This window comes from Balaenoptera physalus (assembly GCF_965194825.1).
Source record: "Balaenoptera physalus genome assembly, chromosome: 14".
In the NCBI taxonomy this organism is placed as follows: Eukaryota; Metazoa; Chordata; class Mammalia; order Artiodactyla; family Balaenopteridae; genus Balaenoptera; species Balaenoptera physalus.
Window position 1 is genome coordinate 14,202,871 of NC_138893.1, and position 23,838 is coordinate 14,226,708.

General features: G+C 50.9%; 1 protein-coding gene across 2 annotated transcripts in view; it reads left to right on the forward strand.

Moving 5' to 3' along the window:
• LOC309642072 (uncharacterized protein C1orf198 homolog) overlaps positions 1-23,838 on the forward strand; it is a 35,484-nt gene that overhangs the window by 1,779 nt on the left and 9,867 nt on the right. The window contains exon 2 of one of the 2 annotated variants that reach the window (XM_082423024.1): positions 11,356-11,406. The exons of the other annotated variant lie outside the window; for it this stretch is intronic. Within the exon in view, the coding sequence (XP_082279150.1) occupies positions 11,356-11,406 (51 nt within the window). The remainder of the gene's footprint in view (positions 1-11,355; positions 11,407-23,838) is intronic. 2 annotated transcript variants of the gene reach the window in all.

A 23,838-nucleotide genomic window follows, 5' to 3' on the forward strand; every position in this document is an offset into this window, starting at 1 on the left:
AGCAGGCAGCCCCTCTTTGGAAAAGTCACGAATAAATAAACCGTGAGAAGAAATAAACCTGCAGGTACTTACAGATGTTGCAGGGTCCCTGTCATTCTCCCTTAGCTTGCTGTCCGGCTAAGAATATCCACATGCCCGTTCACCATCCAAAAGCCCGTGCCATGTAAGGGTCCGGTGTGGCTGATAAGGAAAGATGTGGCCAAGTGAATTTTGTGCTCCAATTCCTTAACTGGGTGCCGGACTGAGCTGTTTGCGAATTTGTAAACGCAAAGCGATTTAACGGCCAACAGAACCTTTTGCTGTGGGACCTGCACGTCCTTCCAGGAGCCCAGGAGCCCTGATTTTCAGAATTGAACTCAGCTTTGCAAAACGGGTTGCGAGTACGTCCTGGAATGCCTCTGACCAACCTTTCAGCACGGACGGCGGAGAGACAGTGAGTTTGAGGACAGGTACAGAGGAACCTTGCCCAGAGCTTTTTTTTTTTTTTTTTTTGTCTCCCCCTGCCCTCCTGCAGCGGCTGTGTGATTTCATCCCACTAGGGAGTTTAAAATGTGTTACCTGGACTAGGCAAGAGGTTGGCACCAAAGTGGAGTTGGTGGTCTCGTGCCCAAGAGGAGGGTTGTACTTGGAGGAGGGTTGGCTCCTGCGCACAAGGGGCAATGATAAGGGAATGTGGCGGATGTGGCGGGTGACCCCTCGGTATAGGCTGCTGGACAGAGTGGCCTGAATAGGTGGCCCCAGGTTTGTCCAGAAGGGCCCTGAACCAGACTGAGTCAGGCACCCTGTCCCTTCCTGTTTGATCTGTCCTCAGATGTAGTCCCTGGGGCCTCCACAGCCAATCTGGCAACAGAGGATGCACCTCCTGCTTTAGCCAGCATCTGACCTTGGATGATAAGCAGGGTGGGCCCCGTAGATACTTGGGAAAGACCACCTGGGATACTGGGTTCTGAGGGCCTTTGCTAAGGCTGTAATAGAAAGCGCCTGGGCTTGGTTGTGAGTCTTGGGTTTGTTTTGGCTTCCATCTACTAACCTTTTGACTGTGGTGAACCCCTAACCTCTCTGAGCTCCTACAACGGGAAGAACATTAGCGGGATGATGGTAGAGACAGTGTCTAGGAAAGGCCTGTGGGATTAAAACATGGTTGCTGCTGGTGAGAATATGAAGGTTGTTAGCTGTTGTCTCTCCATGTCCGCTTTTGAAAATCACTGTCATGAAATCAATAAATTCCTCCTGTTGCAAAGCCTGGAGCTGGCCACATAGAGTCCCACGTGAGAAGGAGCTCTGCCCTGCTGAGCTCTAGGGATGGGCCTCGGGGCACATACTGAAAGCTGGGCTTGCTCTGTCCACAGTGTGGCCGTGATGTGCCCTGTTTCCTGATCAGCAGTCACACCCGCCTCAGACCGGGCCCCCCTTTCGGCCACCCCGAAGGACCGGGACGTCGCCTGTTTCTTTGAGTACTCTCTCCCTCATCGCCAGTAACAGTTCTGTGTCCCACGCAGCAGCGTTTGACGTCAGATCATGCCCATATGGCCTTCAAATGGGACTGCCATCCAATCACTGTTACGCGTTGAGGGAACAAACGAGTGGAAGCTTGCTGGGGCTCAGGGCACTGCTCCCGCGTCCAAGTTGCCCAGCTGGGGCCGCTCTGTGTAGGACCGGTGTGGCAGCGTGCCATCCCCGTGTTCGTTTTTACCCTCGCTCTCTGTAAAGTGAGGAGACCAGCGTCCAGGCCCAGATCCACCCTTGCTTGGAGGACGCGCCTGCCGAGGAGAGGGAGGCTGGCTGCCTTTGCGCATTGAAGCCGTGGAGGGTCCTGTCGGTTTCTTGGTTCTTACCACCTTGGCAGTCAATTGAGTGCCTCTTTCCCAAAGCCCAGTGTATTAGACACTAGAGCCATTCATGCTTTAGGGACGCTTGGTCTTCCCCTGATCTTCACCAGCTTTTTTCGAAATCCCTCCACGTGAACATATGATCTCAGTACAGCTTCAGTGCAAGGCTGCCGGCCCCTCCTGCCCCCCGGTCATCTCCCCAGGCCCCTCCTGTGCAGAGAATCTAGAGCTGCTGCCGGTGGAACAGTGAATCTCTCTGCAACAGAAGAGGAGCCGCTGGCGTCCCCATACCTGGTTCTGGTCCTGCCGTAGCCGGGCTGCCCTCTTAGGGCGGGATTCTCCCTCCACCAGGGAGCAGCTCACTGGACTTCTCTCGGGTTCACAGGCCTTGCTTGGAACAGACATGGACGTTGAGGCTTGCCCTTTGGGTCAGGTACTTGGTCTGAACACTGAAGCATGTTTGCGAATAGATGCTCTGAGCGGTCTCTACTTTCCCTGTGCTTCTCAATTACGGCGTTCTTCTTCCAGCAGTAAAAGTTTTGGGAATGGCTTGCTTTGGGAGATGAAAAGTTTTCATTTCAGAGGGATTCAGCCATCACCCCAGTCTGCTTCTGCCGCTTCCTGTTACCAAATAGCAAAAAAAAAAACCCAAAAACGAAGAAACAAAAAAACCCGAAAAACGAAAACCCTGACTTTTCAGGCGTGCGTCGCTCTCTGGCCCTTGCCCCTACTCCCAGACTCTTCCACCGATCTGAGCACGTTAGTGAGAGACACAGGGTTCTGAGCTCTATGCCACGTTCTTGGCTCCCAACAGGCCATAAGCAAGTGAACTCAGAAGTTTGGGCAACCGGGGTATTGGCTTCTCAGGGACCTGCTTGCCTGTTTCACTTCTCTGTAAAGTAGGTGGGGCTGGGCAGGAAGGGTGTTTCCCTATGCCGGCCCTGGGGACCCTGATCTGGATGTCGCGTGCTGTAGAACACAGGCTTTAAGCCCTGGAGGCAGGCATCTCTGTCCCCTGTTCAGCAGCTTAGCATGACCCGCTGGTCTCAGAAGGAGGTGTTCTCTAGCACCTGCATCCCTCCTGCTCCTGCAGGAACCTGCAGGCTTGCTGGCTGCACTTTTACTCCAGCTGGCCTTCACCTTTTCTGGGGCTGAGTCTTGGCCTCCCTGACCCTCGGATACCCTCTGCAGGCCTCTGAAGGCCCCGTGGCTTTTCCCATGCCCATCGCCCACCCGGCTTCTGCTCCCAGCTGGCTGACGAGGCACCTTTCCCTGAAGTGCTCAGGAGGCTGGGGGTCAGTATGGCATCCCCTGTCCAGCAGACCTCGCTGAGCCGCTGTCATCCCGTCCATGCCCTTGGGGCTGCCTGCCAAGGACCACCTTGCCCTCCCTCCTTAGGGTCCAGGCTGGCCAGCTGTTTGTGTTTGAAAATAAACTAATTAAATGGGTATACAATTTCTAAAATAACGACCCTGTGTGTTACCGTTAAAAGTTTCAAGCAATGCAGAAAGAAGCAGCATTATGAAGCAGAAATTGGTAGTGTTCTTCCAGAACTTTCCTCACTTATTCAGTCTTCGTTAGATTTGAGTTTGGTTGGATATGTGGCTTCCTGATGCAGGACCTGTGACATGTGAGGTCACCTCTTCCCCGTTCACTTCAGCAGCTTGGCTTTTATTTTTCAGCCTTTGGCACAAAAAATGAGAAATTTGAGAGTTCCTTTCTCAGCGTTTGGACTTGTTTTCTAAGGAAGGCGGAATGTGTAATTATGATTCCCACCTTCTGTCTGGCAGATGCATGCATTTTTTAGAAAAGATGACAGGGTGGACCTGGCTTTTCGTGTCCCTGCGCCTGGCGTCTGTGCCCTGGCTCCAGGTAGGAGTTGAGAACATGGCCATCCTCAACCATCCAGTTGAGATGGTGAGATGGTCCTCTGCCCAGAGTAGCACCTGGCCTGGGACTCTGCATAGCTGGGGCTCCTCGGGTTGGGGGAAGTGTATTGAACAGGTGGCCTTGGAGCTGAGGCAGCAACACAGGCTACCCCTGGCCCCTGTGGGAGTGTGGCCCAGTGGCTACCAGGGAACAGGTTTTGCAAAGAAATGACTCGCTCTTTGTCTTGCAGGGAGGGAGGGGCCAGAGCTGGGCAGCCTGTTGGCAGGTTTGGAGTCATCTTATAATTGATGGGAGTTACTTTTACACTCTAAAATGAGAGATTTCCTTAGTACCAGAAAAAGTACCCATTTCTCAGAAAAAGAAATCAAGGCCAGACCTGTCTGTTAAACTTCTGGCTCGTTCTCCTCTTCATTTCCTTAGACCTCTCCCCCACCCATCCTCCCATCACTACCTTGGCATGTTTCTGCTGAGTTCTGAGGAGGCCTGAGTTTCTGTATTTGTATTCATGGTGGAACCTGCCCAGGAGTTAAATCATAACTGCTTTTCCGTTGTTGGAACTGCCCTTTTGTACTTCCGGTGCTGGCAACCCTCTGATCTCAGCAGAATTAAATATACTACAAGTCAAAGGGGAAAACATCGATTCCATAAACATATAAACAATAGTCCCTAAGAATAACCAGTTGGTTAAAAAAAAAAAAAAAGAGCATATTCTTCTTCTTCAGTCCTCCCTTTTTTTAAGTAGACTTTATTTTTTAGAGCAGCTTTAGATTCCCAAAAACTGAGCAGGAAGTACAGAGAGTTCCCATACACCCCTGCACCCCGTGCACAACCTCCCCCAGGATCAACACCTGCACCAGAGCCGTGCATTTGTGAACGACCAGTGAACCGACACTGACACATCATGGTCACCCAGAGCCTGGAGTTTACACTTCACTCTTGATGTTGGACATTCAGTGGTTCGGACAAATGTATGAGGACACAATTCCATCATTACAGTTCTGTACAGAGTATTTTCACTGTCCTAAAAATCCTCTGCGTGTCTCCCGTTCATCCCTCTCTCCCCTCCAGCCCCTAGCAACGACTTAACTTTTTACTGTCTCCACAGTTTTGCCTTTTCCAGATGTCATATAGTTGAATCATGGAGCCTTTTCAGATTGGCTTCTGTCACTTAGTAATATGCATTGAAGGTTCCTCAGTGTCTTTTCATGGCTTGACAGCTCATTCTTCGTAGTGCTGAATAGCATTCCACTGCCTGGATGGACACAAGTTCACTTAGCCATTCATAGCCGTTCACCTACCGAAGGGCATCTTGGTCGCTTCTAAGTTTTGGCATTTATGACTGAAGCTGCTGTAAGCATCCATGTGTAGGTTTTTTTTTTTTTTTTTTTTAATTTATTTATTTATTTTTGGCTGTGTTGGGTCTTCGTTTCTGTGCGAGGGCTTTCTCCAGTTGCGGCAAGCGGGGGCCACTCTTCATTGCGGTGCGCGGGCCTCTCACTATCGCGGCCTCTCTTGTTGCGGAGCACAGGCTCCAGACGCGCAGGCTCAGTAATTGTGGCTCACGGGCCTAGTCGCTCTGCGGCATGTGGGATCTTCCCAGACCAGGGCTTGAACCCGTGTCCCCTGCATTGGCAGGCAGACTCTCAACCACTGCGCCACCAGGGAAGCCCCATGTGTAGGTTTTTGTGTGGACCTAAGTTTTCAACTCATTTGGCGAAATACCAAGGAGCATGATTGCCTCCCTTCTGTTTTTAATATGCTCCTGTGAATTTGAGGTACAGACCCACACTAACCAGATCAGCAGGAAGAAGGTGCTGCGGGCAGGATGTGCCAGGAGGCCCCGACATCACTGAGGGATGAGACAGTCAGCAACATGGGGCAGCGTCGTCTGTCCTGCTCCCGCAGGCCCTGCCATCCGAGCTTCATTTCTCTAGCTTAGAGTATTTCAGAGTTTACATTTCTTACTTTTTTTTTTTTTGAATTTTATTTTATTTTATTTTTTACACAGCAGGTTCTTATTAGTTATCTGTTTTATACAAATTAGTGTATACATGTCAATCCGGATCTACCAGTTCATCCTCCCCCTACCCGCCCCCGCCCCCCTGCTTTTCCTGCTTTGTGTCCATACATTTGTTCTCTACATCTGTGTCTCTGTTTTTGCCTTGCAAACTGGTTCATCTGTACCATTTTTCTAGATTCCACATATATGCGTTAATATACGATATTTGTTTTTCTCTTTCTGACTTACTTCACTCTGTATGACAGTCTCTAGGTCCATCCACGTCTCTACAAATGACCCAATTTCGTTCCTTTTTATGGCTGAGTAATATTCCATTGTATATGTGTACCACAACTTCTTTATCCATTCGTCTGTTGATGGACATTTAGGTTGCTTCCATGACCTGGCTATTGTAAATAGAGCTGCAATGAACATTGGGGTGCATGTGTCTTTTTGAATTATGGCTTTCTCTGGGTATATGCCCAGTACATTTCTTACTTTTAAGCCAGGATGCCACTGTCTATCAACCAGAAACTCCCCTCATTTATGGACTTCCGGAGGCCAGTGACAATATATGGTTCCAGTGAGCACTGTTGCTGAATCACTCAAGAAAAATCAGATCTATTTCTGGGGAGCTTAATGGTTGGGATTCTAGCTTTTAGAGACTCAGCCCTCTAGGCGGCAGGAGAAATTTAACAAACAGTGCGCCATATTCTGACTACCACCTAAGAGTGTTTATTGTTTATGGTTACATACTAAGGGCATGATTAGAAATGCTGTTGCAGTAGTTTTACGTAATCTTTGAACTCTGGGAAGAATGAAATGAAAGAGGCCTTTAAACGTGATTTGCTGGGCCCTTGCTGTGTATTAGGAGACCGTTTGTGTGCCTTGGTTGATTATACTGATGCGCAGAACATGATTCTGCCTGCCCCACAGTTGGGTGGGTGAGAGCCAGCCCAGAAAGCCTTGGGCTCCTCGTGAGAGCAGCCTGAACCCAGGTTGGTTTAGTAGAAGTCCTTATTTGGGGATGATGAGAGTCACCTAGCAGTATTCATTGAGGCCACCTTGGCAGGTGGAGTGGCCTGGGAAGACAGAGGTGGGTCCCTGAGCCTGGGATGTCAGCAAGTGCAGCCTGTGTGGCCAAGTGTCCCCAGTGGGATGAGGCAGTCAGGTGTCCTGTGGAGGACTGAAGTAGGTAAGCTGCCCAAGGGGAACGGCTGCATTAGAATTACGTAGGGAGTTGTTGGTTTTCTAAAGCTGTCAGGTGGGACCCACAGATTCTGCCTATTAAAACAGCACTCTAGATGATTCTTTTTTTTTTTTTTTTTAATGTGGGAGTTCTTGTCTTTCTAGATGAACTTGTTAATTCATTTGGTGGAATCTTTCTTTTTTAAATTAATTAATTTATTTGTGGCCGCGTTGGGTCTTCATTGCTGCGCGCGGGCTTTCTCTAGTTGCGGCGAGCGGGGGCTGCTCTTCGTCGCGGTGCACGGGCTTCTCATTGCGGTGGCTTCTCTTGTTGCGGAGCACGGGCTCTAGGTGCACGGGCTTCAGTAGTTGTGGCACATGGACTCAGTAGTTGTGGCTCACAGGCTCAGTAGTTGTGGCTCGTGGGCTCTAGAGCGCAGGCTCAGTGGTTGTGGCACACGGGCTCAGTAGTTGTGGCACACGGGCTCGGTAGTTGTGGCTCGCGGGCTCTAGAGCGCAGGCTCAGTGGTTGTGGCGCACGGGCCCAGTTGCTCCGCGGCATGCGGGATCTTCCCGGACCAGGGCGCGAACCCGTGTCCCCTGCGCTGGCAGGCGGACTCTCAACCACTGCGCCACCCGGGAGGCCCTGAATGATTCTGATTTACAGCCAGACCTGGAACCTCCAGGCTAGGGGTGCTCTTCAGAGAGCCTTGAGTCTGGTGCCTGTGAATGGCGCCGGCGTGGACGCAAGACCAGCGAGGACCCAGGAGGTGGTCATCCCCTCTGGCTACCTGGGACAGGTGTGCCAGAGAGAGGGCATCTGCAGGAAGGTGCAGTTTGTTCAGGTTGCAGGATGGTCCCCAGCCTGTCCCTCAGAGAGGCCCAGAGTGGAAGCGAGACTTTCAGAGCGCTGCAGGGGTCTCAGAAGCAGTTCTTTTGACAGTTGCAGGAAAGCTGCCGCTCCCGTCTGCGGGCTGCTGGTGGCCTGGCTCTGTGTAGGGGGAGCTCAGAGCTGCTCTGTGACGCCCGTGCTCCTGGCTCCACTTGCTCAGGCTGACCTGTGGCCGCACTAAGGGACACCCGCCGTGGGCAGTGCCACTTACAGGTGCTGTGCACCTCACACGCTTGGGACGCGATGAAATTCACCGGCCCCAAAATTGGAAAGAAAGTTATAAAAGAATAAATGGCCCATTAGTCTCCAACTTCATGAAGAGGAAAGGCTAATATTTATAACATTTCACGTTTGAAATGAATTCTAAGTCCAGAATTTTTCATTTTAGAATAATTTTGGAGCAGTCCTGACTTTTACAGAGGAATCAACCAATTATAGATGAGTTACTTGTCACCAAATAATTTCCAAAGCAAAATTACCAAAATCCTTAAAAAATTTAAGAGTAGCAGGTTACATTTAGTGTAGAATGTAGTGAATTTCAGTGTGTTTGATATTGGTTGCAGCTTGTGGTGTGTTGGGAAATGTTTAACATCTGGCTCCAGGGCAGTAAGGGGGGCAGCCCTGATGTGGAGCGCCTGCTGGTTGCCATGGAGATGCTCCCCCAGGGGCTGTCCAAGCCCCCAGGTAGCTCACTGCATCAGAGCCGGTCGGGGAGGTGCAGGGACCCCGTTGTGTGGTGTTGTAGATGCACTTTCCATCTTGCAGGGGCAACAGATGTAAGTAACCTCAAGAGCACAGATAATAGCAAGAGGGACTAAAGTAATTAGGAAATGATGTTTTTAGCATTTGTTACCTGTGTCAGGTTTTTTTTGGGGGGGGGGAGGGGACACTTTTTTGAAGAATAGATTTTAATTTTTGGAGCAGTCTTAGGTTCCCAGCAAAAGTGAGTAGAAAGTACAGATTTCTGACCTACCGCCTACTGTCACACGTGTGTACCCTCTGCTACTACCAACACGCCCACCAGAGTGGAAGATTTGTTACAGTGCATGAACCTACACAGCACTGTTGCCCAACGTCCGTAGTTTCCACTGGGGTTGACTCTTGCTGTGGTCCATTCTATGGGTTTTGAGAAAAGCATCCATCATGACAGTATGGTACGGAGTATTTCACCGTCCTGAAAATCCTCTGTGCTCTGCCTACTCAGCCCTTCTTCTGTTCAACCCTGGTAACCACTGATCTCTTTATTGTCTCCATAGTTTTACCTTTTCCGGAATGTCATAGAGTTGGAATCATATCATATATATAGCCTTTTCAGATTTTTTTATTGTGGTACCATATTCATAACATAAAATTGACCGTGCTAACCATTTTTAGGTGTACGGTTAGTACAGGCACAGTGTTGTACAGCCATCACCACTATCCATGTCTAGAACTTTGCAATCCTGATGCCGTTTTGCATCCAACTGCCTGGAAAGCCTGTGCTTGCCCCCAACGCTCTTTGTGGCTGGCGTGTGCAGCCAGTGGCTGACATCAGAGCTTCAATCACATTTTTGTTTGGCATGTTTATTTTTGTTAAGTGCTTTACGATTATTTTTTTTATGAGCTCAGAACTGCAGAAATGTAAGGAATTTGCCCCCTGACTCCGTTTCTTGCTGGAGCAAACAAAAGATTATTGACTTGACACCAAGTTGGGGAGAAATCACAGTGCACCCCTCTGTCCGCGGCCCCCTTGGAATTTCAGCCGATCTGGGCTGCAGCCACTGGAGCCTGCTGGCTCACCAAGCTCCAGGCTACATCTTTGTTCCTCAGAATCTTGCACTCATTCATCTTCCAAAGCCAAAAACCTTCCTACTGTGTTCTTTGCAGATTTCAAAGGGACTCAAGCTGCATAATTAATATTCAGAGGATCGATCGTATCACATGAGAAGGGGTGTCCAGCTCCGGCGTGTCCTGCTTTTGGCCAGTGGCCCTGCTCCCTTCTCTGCCTCTGCCTGCCCATTGAATCTCCACACGCCTCCTCTGTCCCCTGCGGTGGCCACTGGGCTGTCCACCCCCCCACCCCGCCTCCCCGTAGAGGGAGCACATTTACCAGTTGGTTTCCCTTTGCCCTTTTTCCACAGGTCCAAATCTAGAACAAAGGGGACATACATTCCATCAGCCTCCTTTATTTTTCCCATGTGAAAACAAAGTCCTTCTTGTTTTATTGCTTCTGAGAGGAACTTAGAGGGTCCTGAGATCACAGAATTTTAAGGACTTTCAAGTCATTGAGCTCAACTGCGCTCTTCTCCCACGCCGTGACCACACACACAGAGACCTGGATGCAGGAGCCCCCTCAGCCGAGACTTGTTAACTCACCTTTCTACTTTTGGAGGGACACAGTTTGTAAGTTGAGGAGTACACTTGGGCTTAACTGAGATTCCCAATGGGAGCGTAGTGGCCCACGTTCCCTCTCATTTTTAAAGTTTTGCCTGACAGCCAGGAGTGATAGGAGACATAGCTTAGAGGCCAAGGCTGGGGATGGAGTCGGTACTGAAGGAAGTGGACCCTCTGCAGAACTGGTCCCCCTCCTGGAGGAGGGGGAGGGGAGCCAGGTAACCTAGCTCTGGGGCTAGGGAGTGCCTCTGGGCGCGAAGACATCATGTACCTACCTGGGGTGCTTTATGCGAGGACAGTCTCAATTCAAAATATTTTATCCCATTTTCAGTCTGTATCGCCCAGGATGTCCCAGTTTTTGGTTCAGAAAATATGATTCCCCAGCAGAAGCTGGGCACACATGAGACGTTTGCTAGTATAGGAATACAGCTGGAGGGTTGGAGGGGTGGCCTAGGAAAGGCGATCTTACAAACCTTTGTTCAGGTCAGTGGATCCAAGGTCAGATTCTCAGTGACTGTTTTGAAGGGCTCCTTCTCTCCTGTTCTGCCTGTGACGGTCAGAGGGATTTCAGAGTTTTCACTGTAATTAGGCAGTTGCATTCAGTTGGCGTTTTCTTCATTGATAGGCTGATCGCTGCCTTTCAGATCTCTGGCAGGCACTTAGGGGGATGGGGGAAGGATGCTCAGACAGTACGGGTGTTGACTGGCAGATGATCACCCGACCTTCTTTTCCTCTGTTACCTCATTTTATCCTCACAACAGCCCCGCAGGGAAAGCGCAGTTCTCCTTTTGCAGATGAGAAAACCGAGGCTCGAAAGGCTAAGTCATCTTCCCCTGGCCGCGTGGCTAGTCGCTGGCAGGGCCGAGACCTGAGCCCGGAAGCCCTGTTTCCTTTCTCCCCAGCCTCCCTGTCATCGAGTCCGTCCTGGGGCTCCCAGGCATTCATCGAATGTCTGTTTGGCAGGGGACGGGCGTGCCTGGCAGCCGCGGCCAGCAAGGTGAGGGGGGAGCCAGACCCAGAAGGTCAGCACATTCTCTGCAGAGCGCGACAACTTCAGGCTGGTTTTGAGCCAGGACTTGGGATTCTTCTTGCTGAAGTTTGGTTCCCCCATGGCCTCGGGTGGTTGTCTGCGCGGGGTCCCTTTGGGTTTGGATTTCAGATTTATTCTTGAATTTTTATTTCAGGACATAACTTGGCAAGATGAACACTCTGCCCCTTTCTCCTGGGAAACGAGGGTAAGTTGGGTTAAATTTAGATTTGTTTGTCTTCTTAAAAAGCGTGGCGTCCTTAGGTATTTTCCGTTCAGCCCTTGGTGGGCTCCGAAGGCCGCGGGCTGCGGGTGATGCGCCCCCTGCCGGTGGGAGAGGAGAGGCGGACGGGCGGGGCCTGCGCTGCGTTGGGCTTGGTGATGGAGGGAAGCGTGGCGGTCGGCGCGCTGGGCACGGTCGGCGGGCGGGCGGGGTGCCCTCTGCCCGGGGCTCCCCTGTCCTGGGAAAGCAGTGGGCGCGGGGTGGTTAGGAGCTGCTTTTATTAAAGTGAAATCAGAAGGGCAGCCGAGACAGGAAGGTGGGTGGATGCGGAGACAAGGCTGCAGACGCATCAGAACTGCCTGCAAGAGTCACCTCGAAGGCAGAGTCCTGAGGGAGGAAGGGAGGAGGGGAAGAGTGGCCTCTGTACCCTTTGAAGCTGGACGAGCCAGTGGATACAGATGTGCTACCCAGCCTGGATCCCTGATGCTGGTCCCCAGTCATTCGTTTATTGCTGTTAGTGTTACTGTTGCCACAGTTGCTTAAGAGTATCAAGCTTAGCTGGGTGTATCCATTTCCCCATTCTCCCTAGTTGTCCCAGTACAGGTGCATTAGTAAGTAGCGCAAAATGACCAAAAGGCAGGTGTCTCAAACCCAAGGAAAAGAAGGAAAAAGACCAGGATTCTCTGAATTCTACAACATTCTCTGCTGTGTGTTAGAGGGTCCTTTCCCTAATGGGGGTGACCAGGACGGCTGTGTACCTGCAATAGGGCTTAGGCTTGAGGTTGGATCAGGGCTTTCAAGCCCTGACACTTGAAGGGGCTTGTTTCTTGGTTTTTCACTTGTGCCTACAGTTGCTCATCCCGGTAGAAGCGGGGTCCAGGGGGCTGTAGGGAGGGTGGGTAAGAGCGGGATGCGGCAGTGGGGGGGGCCTGCAAGCCACCTGCGAGGCCCTCACGTGGGGGTCTGTGTCTTAAAATGAGGGATTTGACGAGGGCTCAGATAGGTCAGGACAGCCGGTGGTGTTGCCCACAGGCAGCGCGGTTGGTTCGCTGATTGATTGCCCCAAGTGACGCGAGCTGCCCTAGGATGAGGAAGCCTGTGAAAGTTGAGGTGACTCTTACGTGAGAGTTGAGAGGTGGCTTTTGCGAATACGTGGCATTAATGCAGATGGCCACGCTCATCCCGCAAGCACAGACCCCTGCCTTCAGGGATCCAGAACGTCAGGTCCTAAACATCCTAAAAATAAAGATGCAAATACCTGCATCCTGCGTGCGTGATTTTTTTTTTTTTATTTCCGTGGCAGATTAATAACCTAGGTCTGCGCAGAGCGCAGGGTGAGCGACGACGTTGTGCCTGGAATTGGAGTCTCCTTCAGGATCGGGCCACTGGTTAAGGGGTGGCTGAAGCGGTGAGGGTAGCTGGGAGGCAGCCAGGGAGAGTGAGGAGAAGCCTGGGATTGCAGCTTCCGAGCTCCGAGACCCACCCGTAAATGCCTCGTCCAGTGACAGGGCAAAGGGAGTTGGAGGTGGTAGAAAGTACCTCAGCACATCGACGTTCAGCCAGGGCCATCAATATTCCTTTTACATGGGTTCCCCAGATGGGTAACTGAGAAGCACTACAGTTAAGTCCCCTACATACGAACCTTCAAGTTGCAAACTTTCTAAGATGCGAACGTGCGTTCCATCAACATCAGGCGTGAGTGAAATTGCAGCTTGCCCTCGTCTCCTATTGGTAACGATCCTTCAGCTCTACCATCTCCCACCTCCTCTCCCCCCACTCCAGTCAGTAACTCTTTGATACCAGCCCCTGTGTGACAGCTATTGTACTGCACTACTGTGCTTTTCAAGGGACTGTACTGTAAGATTGAAAATGTTTTCTTTATTTTTTGTTTGTTTTTTATGTGTTATTTGTGCGAAAGCTATTTTAAACCCGTTACAGTACAGTCCTAGATAGCCCATTGTGTTAGTTGGGTACCTACATACAACTCGTTCGTATGTAGGGGCCTTACTGTAATCCTAGGCAGATGGGTAGTCTGCAGGGGGGAGTGGACAGCCTCACGGGCAGTGGCCCAGAAGGCAGCACAGATGTTACTGGACTGGGCCCTGTGTTTGATGATGTCTCAGTGATGAAGACAGAGAAGTCGAATTAGTTAAAATGCCCCGAGCCCTAAGTCCATCGTGCCCCCCACGAGGATATCTACTCTCGTGAGAATGTACCTTGTTAAATGTTCCTGAGTCAGCCGTCTGTGGGATGGGATGTTTCATCTGTTATTACCTTGATGCAGATGACATTCCTGGGCAAGGATGGGGCGGCGCCTGGGGCGGTGACCGCAGCGCCTGAGGCTCAGCGTGGGAACAGGTGCCGGGAAAAGGTCTCTAGAACAAGGGGTGCTGACGCAGTCCAGCACGGGTCACGCTCGTGCTGGAGTTAATTGTCCACAGATACCATCCAGGTCCCTTAGGAACCTGCAGAAATTGAGAAGGCTTGATAAAGTTAAGTCAATATGTGTTGCTCATTTTAATTAACTTGGTTTTTTTGTTTGTTTTTTTTTTTAGTAAAAGGTATAGTCTTTGTGGCTCAAGAGCTCTCAGTTTCATGTTTTTTTCCCGTTGGAGTATAGTTACATTACAATGTTGTGTTAGTTTCTGCTGGACAATGAAGTGAACCCGCTATATGTATACCTGTATCCCCTCCCTCTTGGACCTCCCTCCCACCCCCCCATCCCACCCATCTAGGTCATCACAGAGCACCGAGCTGAGCCTCCCGTGCTATACAGCAGGTTCCCACTAGCTATCTGTTTTACACATGGTAGTGTATTTATGTCAAACCTAATTTCCCAATTCATTTCACGTTCCCTTTCAATGAGAGAACCAGCCTATTTCATGAAGAGGTGGGCTGTGTCCTCACCTTTTGATTTGAGCTCTCAAAATCACACTTACGTGATTTAAAGTCAGAACTTTGTAGAGGCAAAATAGATAGCGTTCCAGAGAGCAAAGGGCCTTACGCCTGCTCTGTCATCAAGAGTCGGAGTTCCACCCCTCGCCTCTCCCCAGCTGAAGCGCGAGTGCCCACCTCTCTTCATTGTCACGCTCTTCCTTAGGACTGAAAGACGGATGAGAACTTCTTTGGAGCGCTGCATGCAGGAGGTGGGTTAGCCAGGGCAGGGTGGCCCTGACCTCCAGCTGCAAGGCTGAAGGCTCTTTGTCATTTGACGTCTTTGATGCATGGCAGGCACCTCACTCCTTCGCGGCTTGAAGCAGCCATTTCTTTGCTCCTGCTTCTGGGGGCCAGTGGTCTGGGCAGGGCTCAGCCGGGCTGTTCTTCTGTGGGCCTCGCCGGGGACCGCTCACGTGTCATCTGACGGCCGATGGGAGCTCGTTGCTCTGGGGTACCCTCTCTTCCGTGTCCGGTTGGGGCCACATGTGTCCAGCGAGCTACGTGTTGGTGGAAGAGTTCCCTCGGGTGAGAGTGGAAGCCGACAGGGTCTTCCGAGGCTGAGGCTTGGGAACCGAAGTGTCCCCTCTGCTCTGTTCTGCTGGTCAAATCGAGGCACAGTCCAGCCCGGATTTGGGGTGCGAGGACATGGATCGCAGCTCCTGAGGGACAGTTGCGGAGAATTCGTGCCGTTTTGAATCAAAGACTCCACGCTCTGACAGCCCCGACAGCGGGTCATTTCATTTGATTGTCTATCATCCACTGATGAGTTTTTTTTGAGTTTTAAATTGTGGTAAAATACACATCCCATAAAATGTACCATCTTAGCCATTTGTAAGTGTGCAGTTCGGCGGCCTTAAGTGCATTCACACTGTTTTGCAGCCGTCACCACCATCCATCTCCAGAACTTTATCATCTTCCCAAACGGAAACTCTGTTCCTTTTAAGCCAAAACCCCCCTTTCCCCCTCCCCCAACCCCTGGCAACCACCCTTCTACTTCCTGTCTCTATGACATCATTCACTGATTTTTTTCAAAAATCCGGCGGACATTGATTAGCCTTCCACTCTGGGTCAGACATTATGCTTAAGGCTCAGAGGTGAGTAAACACTTGCTCTCGGCGAAGAGCCCAGCGTGGGGATGACTGCGCCTGGGGGCGGAGCTCACGCAGAAGGATCACTTTCGCCACACGATCATTCTCCTTCATTCACATGACACATATTTACTACACGTTGGTAGATGCGGTCTCATGCCTTCTGCAGCCGTTCACTTCAGCAGACTTTTTTTTTTTTTTTCCTTTTTTTCGGCCGTGCTGCACGGCATGTGGGATCTTAGTTCCCTGACCGGGGATCGAACCCACGCCCCCTGCACTGGAAGCGCAGAGTCTTAGCCACTGGACCACCGGGGAGGTCCCCACTTCTGCAGACATTTAATGATAGCCAACTAAGTTCCCAGCTCTTCCTCAGCTCTGACTTCTCAGTCACCAGTCGATCAGCTGAGGCCAGGGTCAGCCTGACCCAAGGTGATGGTTGTCGGGCACAGAGCCGAGAATCTCAGGGATGTGGGATTTCTTCCCAATTTTTGCACCTCTGTCTGGGCTCCTTCCTTCGGGCCAGCCTGTGGCCGCGGACCCCTGCAGAGACCTGCCGAGGGTGGGCGAGCTGGTGCTGTCCGTCCCTGAAAGGCAGCTCTGACCAGGAGAGGCCTCGGTGCCGGGCACGCACTGCCCATTTCCTCGGACCCTGCTCGGTCTTCCAGCCTGCTCTCCCCTCCTGGGTCGCCTCCTGCCGAGGCCGCGTCAGGCCCGATGCCTCTGTCGCTCTGACCTCTTCCCCACGGAAGGGAGGCTCTGGGCAGAAGTGCCTGTCCCGGCCGGGCGAGGTGCCCTTGGTCGTCACCTTTCCCCTCGTCCGTCCACTTGGCAGGTGTGCTGGGGGCACGGGCGCCTGCAGGGCCCCACGGCGGATTCCTCTCTCCTGCTCCTGAGGTTCCACGAGGAAAACACTCAGCACTTGGAACGCTCCAGAGAGGGGAGTCGGGAGGAGAGGACTCTGCGCGCTGCCGCCCCTCTGGGCTGGGGGTTTACGGGAGACTCCTGCAGGGGCAGGTCGGGCCCTAGCGACGGGTGGCTGGACTCTGGGGACGCCACGCCCGCCGTGCTTGCCTCCCCCCAGGCTGTCTGGGTTTTCCCTTCCTGTCTACCCGAGTCCTTCACCCGAGGTTCGACTGCCTATTTGGGGATCGTGAGTAAGCTGGGTGGGGATCAGCTCCTTGATCTCCGAGGGACCACAGACCTCTCCTGGAGTAGGGAGGCCCCTCAGCCCCTCCTCAGGAGGAGAAGTAAGCGCCTGGGAGCAAGGGCATCTCCACGGGCTGAGGTCCACGCCAGGCATCTGCAGGCACGTCAAATGCTTTCACCCAGGAGGTCAGTGTCGCTGCCCCCGCCGTGGGCCGGGATGCCGGGGCTCAGGGGCGGCGGTCACGGGCAGGCGGGTTGAATCGATGAAGAGAGGTTGGGGCTTGGGTCTGTCTGTGGCTAACAGGCATCTCTTGCCCAGGCGGGACAGAAGCGTGTTCCGTCAGGATGTCGGTACATGGAGGGTTCCCTGGGTTCCCCGTTACGGCTCTGGCTGGCTGTCCTTCCTCACCGCCAGCCAAAAGTTTCTGCGAAGCGCAGGGCCGTGGAGCCACGCCTGGCTCCCATCACAGCATCACTCCTGCTTGGGGCCCTCACGGAGACCCCGTCTCTGCCCAGCAGTGAAGTCTCCCTCCCCCTCCCCCTCCCCCGTGCTGTCTGTAACTCACCTTCCTGAGATCCAGAGCAGGCCTGTGGCCCCCTGCTCTGGACCTGTCCTGGCTTTTGTAGGTGCAGTGACCTGTCAGCTCCTCGGCCCAGGGCCCAGCCCGCTGCTCTGGCCCCAAGGGTCCTTGCCGCCGGTCTCTTCTCCAGCCCCGCAGCCCTGCCCCGTGGCACCGATCTCACCTGCCTCGGCGCCTTGCCCAGACCCTGGCCCCCAGCCACCCGTGCAGGTCCCACCTGCCCCCAGACCCGGAGCAGATTCCGTTCCGGTGGTTCTCCCAGCTCTTGTGACAGCGGGCAGCTCCCACAGGCCCCTGATCTGTGCTGAGCACCTTGGGGGCATTTCCTCAGCTAATCCCCGCAACGTGCCCTTTGACATATGAGGAAACGGAGGCCCAGAGTGAGGGGTGTGAGCTAGATGTCCCAGCCCAGGGCCGTGTGCTTCACCCCTTGCCGCAGTGTCTGCAACTGTCCCCCTTCTGTGTCCCCTCTGAGAAGCTCTGCGCTAGACGGCCACACATTAATGTCACTGGTGGTGTTCTTTGTCGGTGCGTCTTGTCCCTGTGAGACGACAAGCACCTGGAGGGCAGAGGCTCCTGTCCTTCCCTTGGCCTTAAAACCGCAGGCTCCCTCTCACCCACTGTCTGTTGCGTGTCTGTTGGGTTGCCCCCAGGCTCGTTGCCATGGGGCCCAACAGCTGGGCAATGTCCGTTGTCCTCCCGGCTCCCTGGTGAAAATACAGGAGTGTTCTCTAGCCCCTGGGGCCTCGGGGTTAGGGGCGGGTGGTCCCCAGACCCTGTCCCCCGTGCCCCGCTGGCCTGGAGGCTCTGACACCCCCAGTCTCAGTGGCTAGGCCGTGCTGTCTCTTCCCCACCAGATTGTCATCCTACTGATTTTGAGATTCTAAAAATTGTTCGTATCTTCCCCTCTTCTTCTTCCTTTTCCTCCTTTGGCGGGGGAGGTGGAGGAGGATAAAAGTTAAATGGTTTGTGAATTTATTAGGATTTGCTCCAGTAAGCTATTATGTTTTCTGACAATGTTTCTGCGGCCTTCATCTCAACAATTTAGGTCTGCCAGAGGCCGCCAAGCCAAACAGTTAGTTTTGGCCGCCTGCACCCTCCTTTACTGAAATATTACACATTCCTCTCCAGTGAGTGGGACGTAAAAATAGACACTGGGCCCAGTTGTGGTCTTTCTGTATTTAGAACGGACGTGGCCGGCGAAGACCCAGTTCCCCACATGGGGAGACTGACGCCCAGGCCTGGCTCAGTGCACAGCCCTGGGGCTCCAACCGGGGCGCCTGGGACGCAGAGGGTAGCGCCGTCAGCGTCACTGGCAGGAGGGGAGGGGGCTTCCTGAGTACCCCGCGCTCTTCCATCTCAGCCAACTCGTGTAAGACCGCGGGCTTGAATCCCCCTCCGACTTGCTGTCCGAGCCGGGGGCTGCTCTTCACGTGGAACGGCATCCTGTTGCTGGGCCCAGCTCGGCGCAGGGGACGGGGCTCCCGAGAGCTCTTTGTCCACACCTGGAAAAACTGACTCTTTCCAGAAATCAGAAGACTGCATGGGAACTTCCTGACTTTCTGGCGTTCATCACAGGCTCCAGACGCAGTCCCCCCGCTGGCCTGTCAGGTCGCGAGGCAGGGCTGTCTGTCCCCTCCTGCGCGCTGATCTGCTCCAGGGTCCGAGGGCCCCCTTGCATAGGCTCAGGGCCGCGGGGGAAGGTGAGGTCAGAGACCCGGTCACAAGCACAGGCTCTGGGGGGTCCAGGGACAGCACGGTGGCTGCACTAGATCCCTGTGGGGAGCGTCTCAGCTCAGATTCCACGCCAGACACTGGGCCGGGGTGGGGCTTCAGAGTCGCGCTTGCTTCCGGACGCAGACACGGCCCGCATGTCCCAGCCACGGGCACCACGCCCCTGCTGACCAGAGGAAGGTGGGGAGGGGCCAGCGCCCAGAGGGGATCCAGTGGGAGTACTGCTGACCCCCCGGGGAGCTTAGATGCCTCTGACCACGCAGAACAGGAGCAGAGCCCAGTAGCCTGCGTTTACTGAGCACTTACTATGTGCCGGGCCTGGTTCTAAAACAACAGCCCAGGGAGTAAGAATACTCCGTTTTTACTAGAGAAGAAAAGAGTCCAGGTTCAGGTTGGGTCGTTGGTGGGTTTGCCCTTTACTGAGAGGGGCAGGTTCAGGGAAGAAGGTAGCTGTGGCTTTGGGCCGGTGAGCAGGAGGTCCCTCTAAAGGGGACCTGGGGCCTAGGGGACCTCCCGGGAGAAAGCACAGGAGGGACCAGAGGCACCGGGCTGAGCCCTGGTCTGGGAGGGAAGGGGGCGGCCCGGGGAGGGTGGAGTCACCGAGCAAAAAGCAGTGAAACCTCTCCTAAAGCACAGAGGGAGCTGCAGTGCAGGAGCCACTTCTGTGTGACCTGGACAACAGCGTGTCTTTGAAAATGACCAGGGGCCCCTCTTCACCATGTCCTGGTCCAGTTTCGCTGGCGTTCTGGGGTCTTGGAGCCAAGTAACATGAACTCGGGTCAGGAAAAAGGGCCCTTTGCCCCTCTTCTTCTTTCTTCGCCCGCCCCTTCCCAACAGGCATGTGTCTTAAACACAAACCACAAACCTTTGCCCTTTGGGACGAGGAGTGGGAAAGAAAGACCCTCACCAGTGCAGCTGATCAAGGAGGACCGTTTCTTAAAAGGGGGTTGTAGTCATATTTTATTTGCAGAATGGAAAGCAACTAATGCCTGGGTGAAAAGGCTTAGAAACTGATACACGAGAACGTTTTTTTCTTCTGTAAGTTCTTGTTTTCCCCATTTTCACCCCAGAGCGCCCCAAACCAAGTAGCCACCCCTGTCAGCCTGGCCCTCTCTTCTACCAAGACGTCACCCTCCCCGAGGGGCTCTCACGAGGGCTCCGGTGGCCCAAGGAGCCCTGAAAGCCTCCGTGGTTCTGTTGCAGGTTGTCACTCCAGCTAAGTGCTGCTCGGTGCCCTGGTCGAGGGCCTGAAGCAGTCCTGGAACCACTGCGGCTGACTTCTCTCCCCAGTGTCCTTGGCTCGGCCCAGTGCTGCCCTGTGCCTACACTCATGTTCAGCCCAGCTTTCCAGGAGCTTCTCTCCCCACTGGAGACATGGCTGATCCTAAAAGAGCCTAGTGTTTGACGAACCGCTCAGTTTTAAGTGCTTTCTTTACCCTGCAATTTCCAGATCAATCTCAACTCTGTTCTCTCAGGCTCAGTCCCCACTTCCAAGCTATTTCTAGCACTTTGCTTATTTAAAGAACTCATCATCTCTGTGCCCACATTCTCCCTGTATTTTACTGTGGAGTTTGGAAATATGCAGAGTATTGAGAATGATTCATGCAGAAACAGCCCTTTAAGAATCAGATTAGGTCATTGACGTACAGAAATCCTGCCACGTGTGGGGATCGCTGGTGTTCACATGGACACATGGGCATCGTCCCTGGCGGCCACTGGCTTTTTAGATGTGGTGTGATGCCCAGCACAGCTGCAGGCCTCGGAATCACTTGCTCCAGATTGAAATCCCAGCTGCTCTTAATGGACTAGTGACCTAGGACAACTCACTCACTTGCTCCAGACCTCCATTTTCTCCGTTGTAGAATAAAAACTTTTTAGAAGAAAAGCCCAACAACAAAGAAAACTGTGCCTGGTGCCCTGGATGCGCTCAGAGTCTGCATTTGTTCTGAGCCCCAGCACCTGAGCTTTGATGGTTTTTTTTTTTTAATGTCCAGATTAAAAAAAAATTTTTTTTTTATTGAAGTATAGTTGATTTGCAATGTTGTGCCACTCTCTGCTGTACAGCAGTGACTCAGTTATACACATACATACATTCTTTTTTTATATTCTTTTCCATTATGGTTTATCACAGGATATTCAATATAGTTCCCTGTGCTGTACAGTAGGACCTTGTTGTTTATCCATCCTGTATGTAATAGTTTACATCTGCTAACCCCAAACTCCCAGTCTATCCCTCTCCCTCCCCACTCCCACCTGGCAACCACAAGTCTGTTCTCTATGTCTGTGAGTCTGTTTCTGTTTTGTAGATAGGTTCATCTGTGCTGTATTTTAGATTCCACATATAAGTGATATCATATGATATTTGTCTTTCTCTTTCTGACTTACTTCAATTAGTATAATAATCTCTAGTTGCATCCATGTTGCTGCAAATGGCATTTTTTCATTCTTTTTTTATGGCTGAGTAGTATTCCATTGTTTATATGTACCACATCTTTATCCATTCATCTGTCGATGGACATTTAGGTTGTTTCCATGTTTTGGCTATTGTGAACAGTGCTTCTGTGAACATAGGGGTGCATGTTTCTTTTTGAATTATAGTTTTGTCCAGGTGTATTCCCAGGAGTGGGATTGGTGGATCATATGGTAATTCTATTTTTAGTTTTCTGAGGAACCTCCATACTGTTTTCCGTAGTGGATGGACCAACTAACATTCTCACCAACAGTGTAGGAGGGTTCCCTTTTCTCCACATCGTCTCCAGCATTTGTTTTTAGTGATGGCCATTCTGACCGGTGTGAGGTGGTACTGCATTGTAGTTCTGATTTGCATTTCTCCAATAATTAGTGATGTTGAGCATCTTTTCATGTGCCTACTGGCCACCTATATGTCTTCTTTGGAGAAATGTCTGTTAAGGTCTTCTGCCCATTTTTGGATTGGGTTATTTGTTTTTTTGTTGTTGAGTTGTATGAGTTGTTTGTATATTTTGGAGATTAAGCCCTTGTCAGTCGCATCATTTGCAAATATTTTCTCCCATTCTGTAGGTTGCCTTTTTGGGTTTTTTAATGGTTTTCTTTGCTGCGCAAAAGCTTTTAAGTTTGATTAGGTCCTATTTGTTTATTTTTGTTTTTATTTCTATTGCCTTGGGAGACTGACCTAAGGAAACATTGGTACGATTTATGTCAGAGAATGTTTTGCCTGTGTTCTCTTCTAGGAGTTTTATGGTGTCTTGTCTTATGTTTAAGTCTTTAAGCCATTTTGAGTTTATTTTTGTGTATGGTGTGAGGGTGTGTTCTAACGTCATTGATTTACATGCGGCTGTCCAACTTTCCCAACACCACTTGCTGAAGAGACTGTCTTTTTCCCATTTTATAATCTTGCCTCCTTTGTTGAAGATTAATTGACTGTAGGTGTGTGGGTTTATTTCTGGGCTCTCTGTTCTGTTCCATTGATCCGTATGCCTGTTTTTGTACCGATACCACATGGTTTTGATTACTGTAGCTTTGTAATATTGTCTGAAGTCTAGGAGAGTTATGCCTCCTGCCTTGTTTTTTTTTTCCTCAGGATTGCTCTAGCAATTCTGGGTCTTTTATGGTTCCATATACATTTTTGGGTTATTTGTTCTAGTCCTGTGAAAAATGTCATGGGTAATTTGATAGGGATCACATTAAATCTGTAAATTGCTTTGGGTAATATTGCCATTTTAGCAATGTTCATTTTTCCAATCCAACAGCATGGGATATCTTTCCATTTCTTTGAATCCTCTTTTATTTCCTTTATTAATGTTTTATACTTCTCAGTGTATAAATCTTTCACCTCATTGGTCAGGTTTATTCCTAGGTTTTTTTGGGGGGGTTTTTTTTTGGTGTAATTTTAAAAGTTTTTTTTTTTTTGCATTCCCTTTCTGATATTTCACTGTTAGTGTAAAGGAATGCAACTGATTCTGAATGTTAATCTTGTATCCTGCTACTTTGCTGCATTCATTTATTAGATCTAGTAGTTTTTGTGTGGAGTCCTTAGGGTTTTCTATATATAGTATCATGTCACCTGCATATAGTAACAATTTTACTTCTTCCCTTCCAACTTGGATACCTTTTATTTCTTTTTCTTGTCTGATTGCTGTGGCTAGGACTTCCAATACTATGTTAAAGAGAAGTGGAGAGAGTGGACATCCTTGTCTTGTTCCAGATTTTAGTGGGAAGGCTTTCAGCTTTTCACTGTTGAGTATTGTATTGGCTGTGGGTTTGCCATAAATGGCTTTTATTATATTGAGATATGTTCCCTCTATTCCCACTTCGGTAAGAGTTTTTAATCATGAATAGATGTTGAATTTTGTCAAATGCTTTTTCTGCATCTATTGAGATGGATCATGTGGTTTTGGACTTTTCTTTTTTTAATGTGGTGTGCATTGATTGATTTGCATATGTTGAACCATCCTTGTGAACCTGGGATGAATCCCACACGGTTGTGGTGTGTGATCTTTATGTGTTGTTGAATTCGGTTTGCTAATATTTTGTTGGGAATTTTTGTATCTATATTCATGAAATATATTGGTCTGTAATTTTCTTTTTTAGTGGTGTCTTTATCTGGTTTTGGTATGAGGGTGATGGTGGCTTCGTAGAATGTCTTTGGGAGTGTTCCCTCCTCTTCAATCTTTTGGAAGAGTTTGAGAAGAATCAGTATAAATTCTTCTTTGTATGTTTGGTAGAATTCACCTGTGAAGCCATCTGGTCCTAGACTTTTGTTTGTAGGAATTTTTTTTATTACAAATTCTACTTCACTTCTAGTGATCAGTCTGTTCAAATTATCTATTTCTTCTTGATTCAATTTTGGTGGTCTGTAAGTTTCTAGAGAGTTGTCCATTTCTTCTAGGTTGTCAAATTTGTTGGCATATAATTGTTCATAGTATTCTCTTATGGTTTTTTGTATTTCTGCA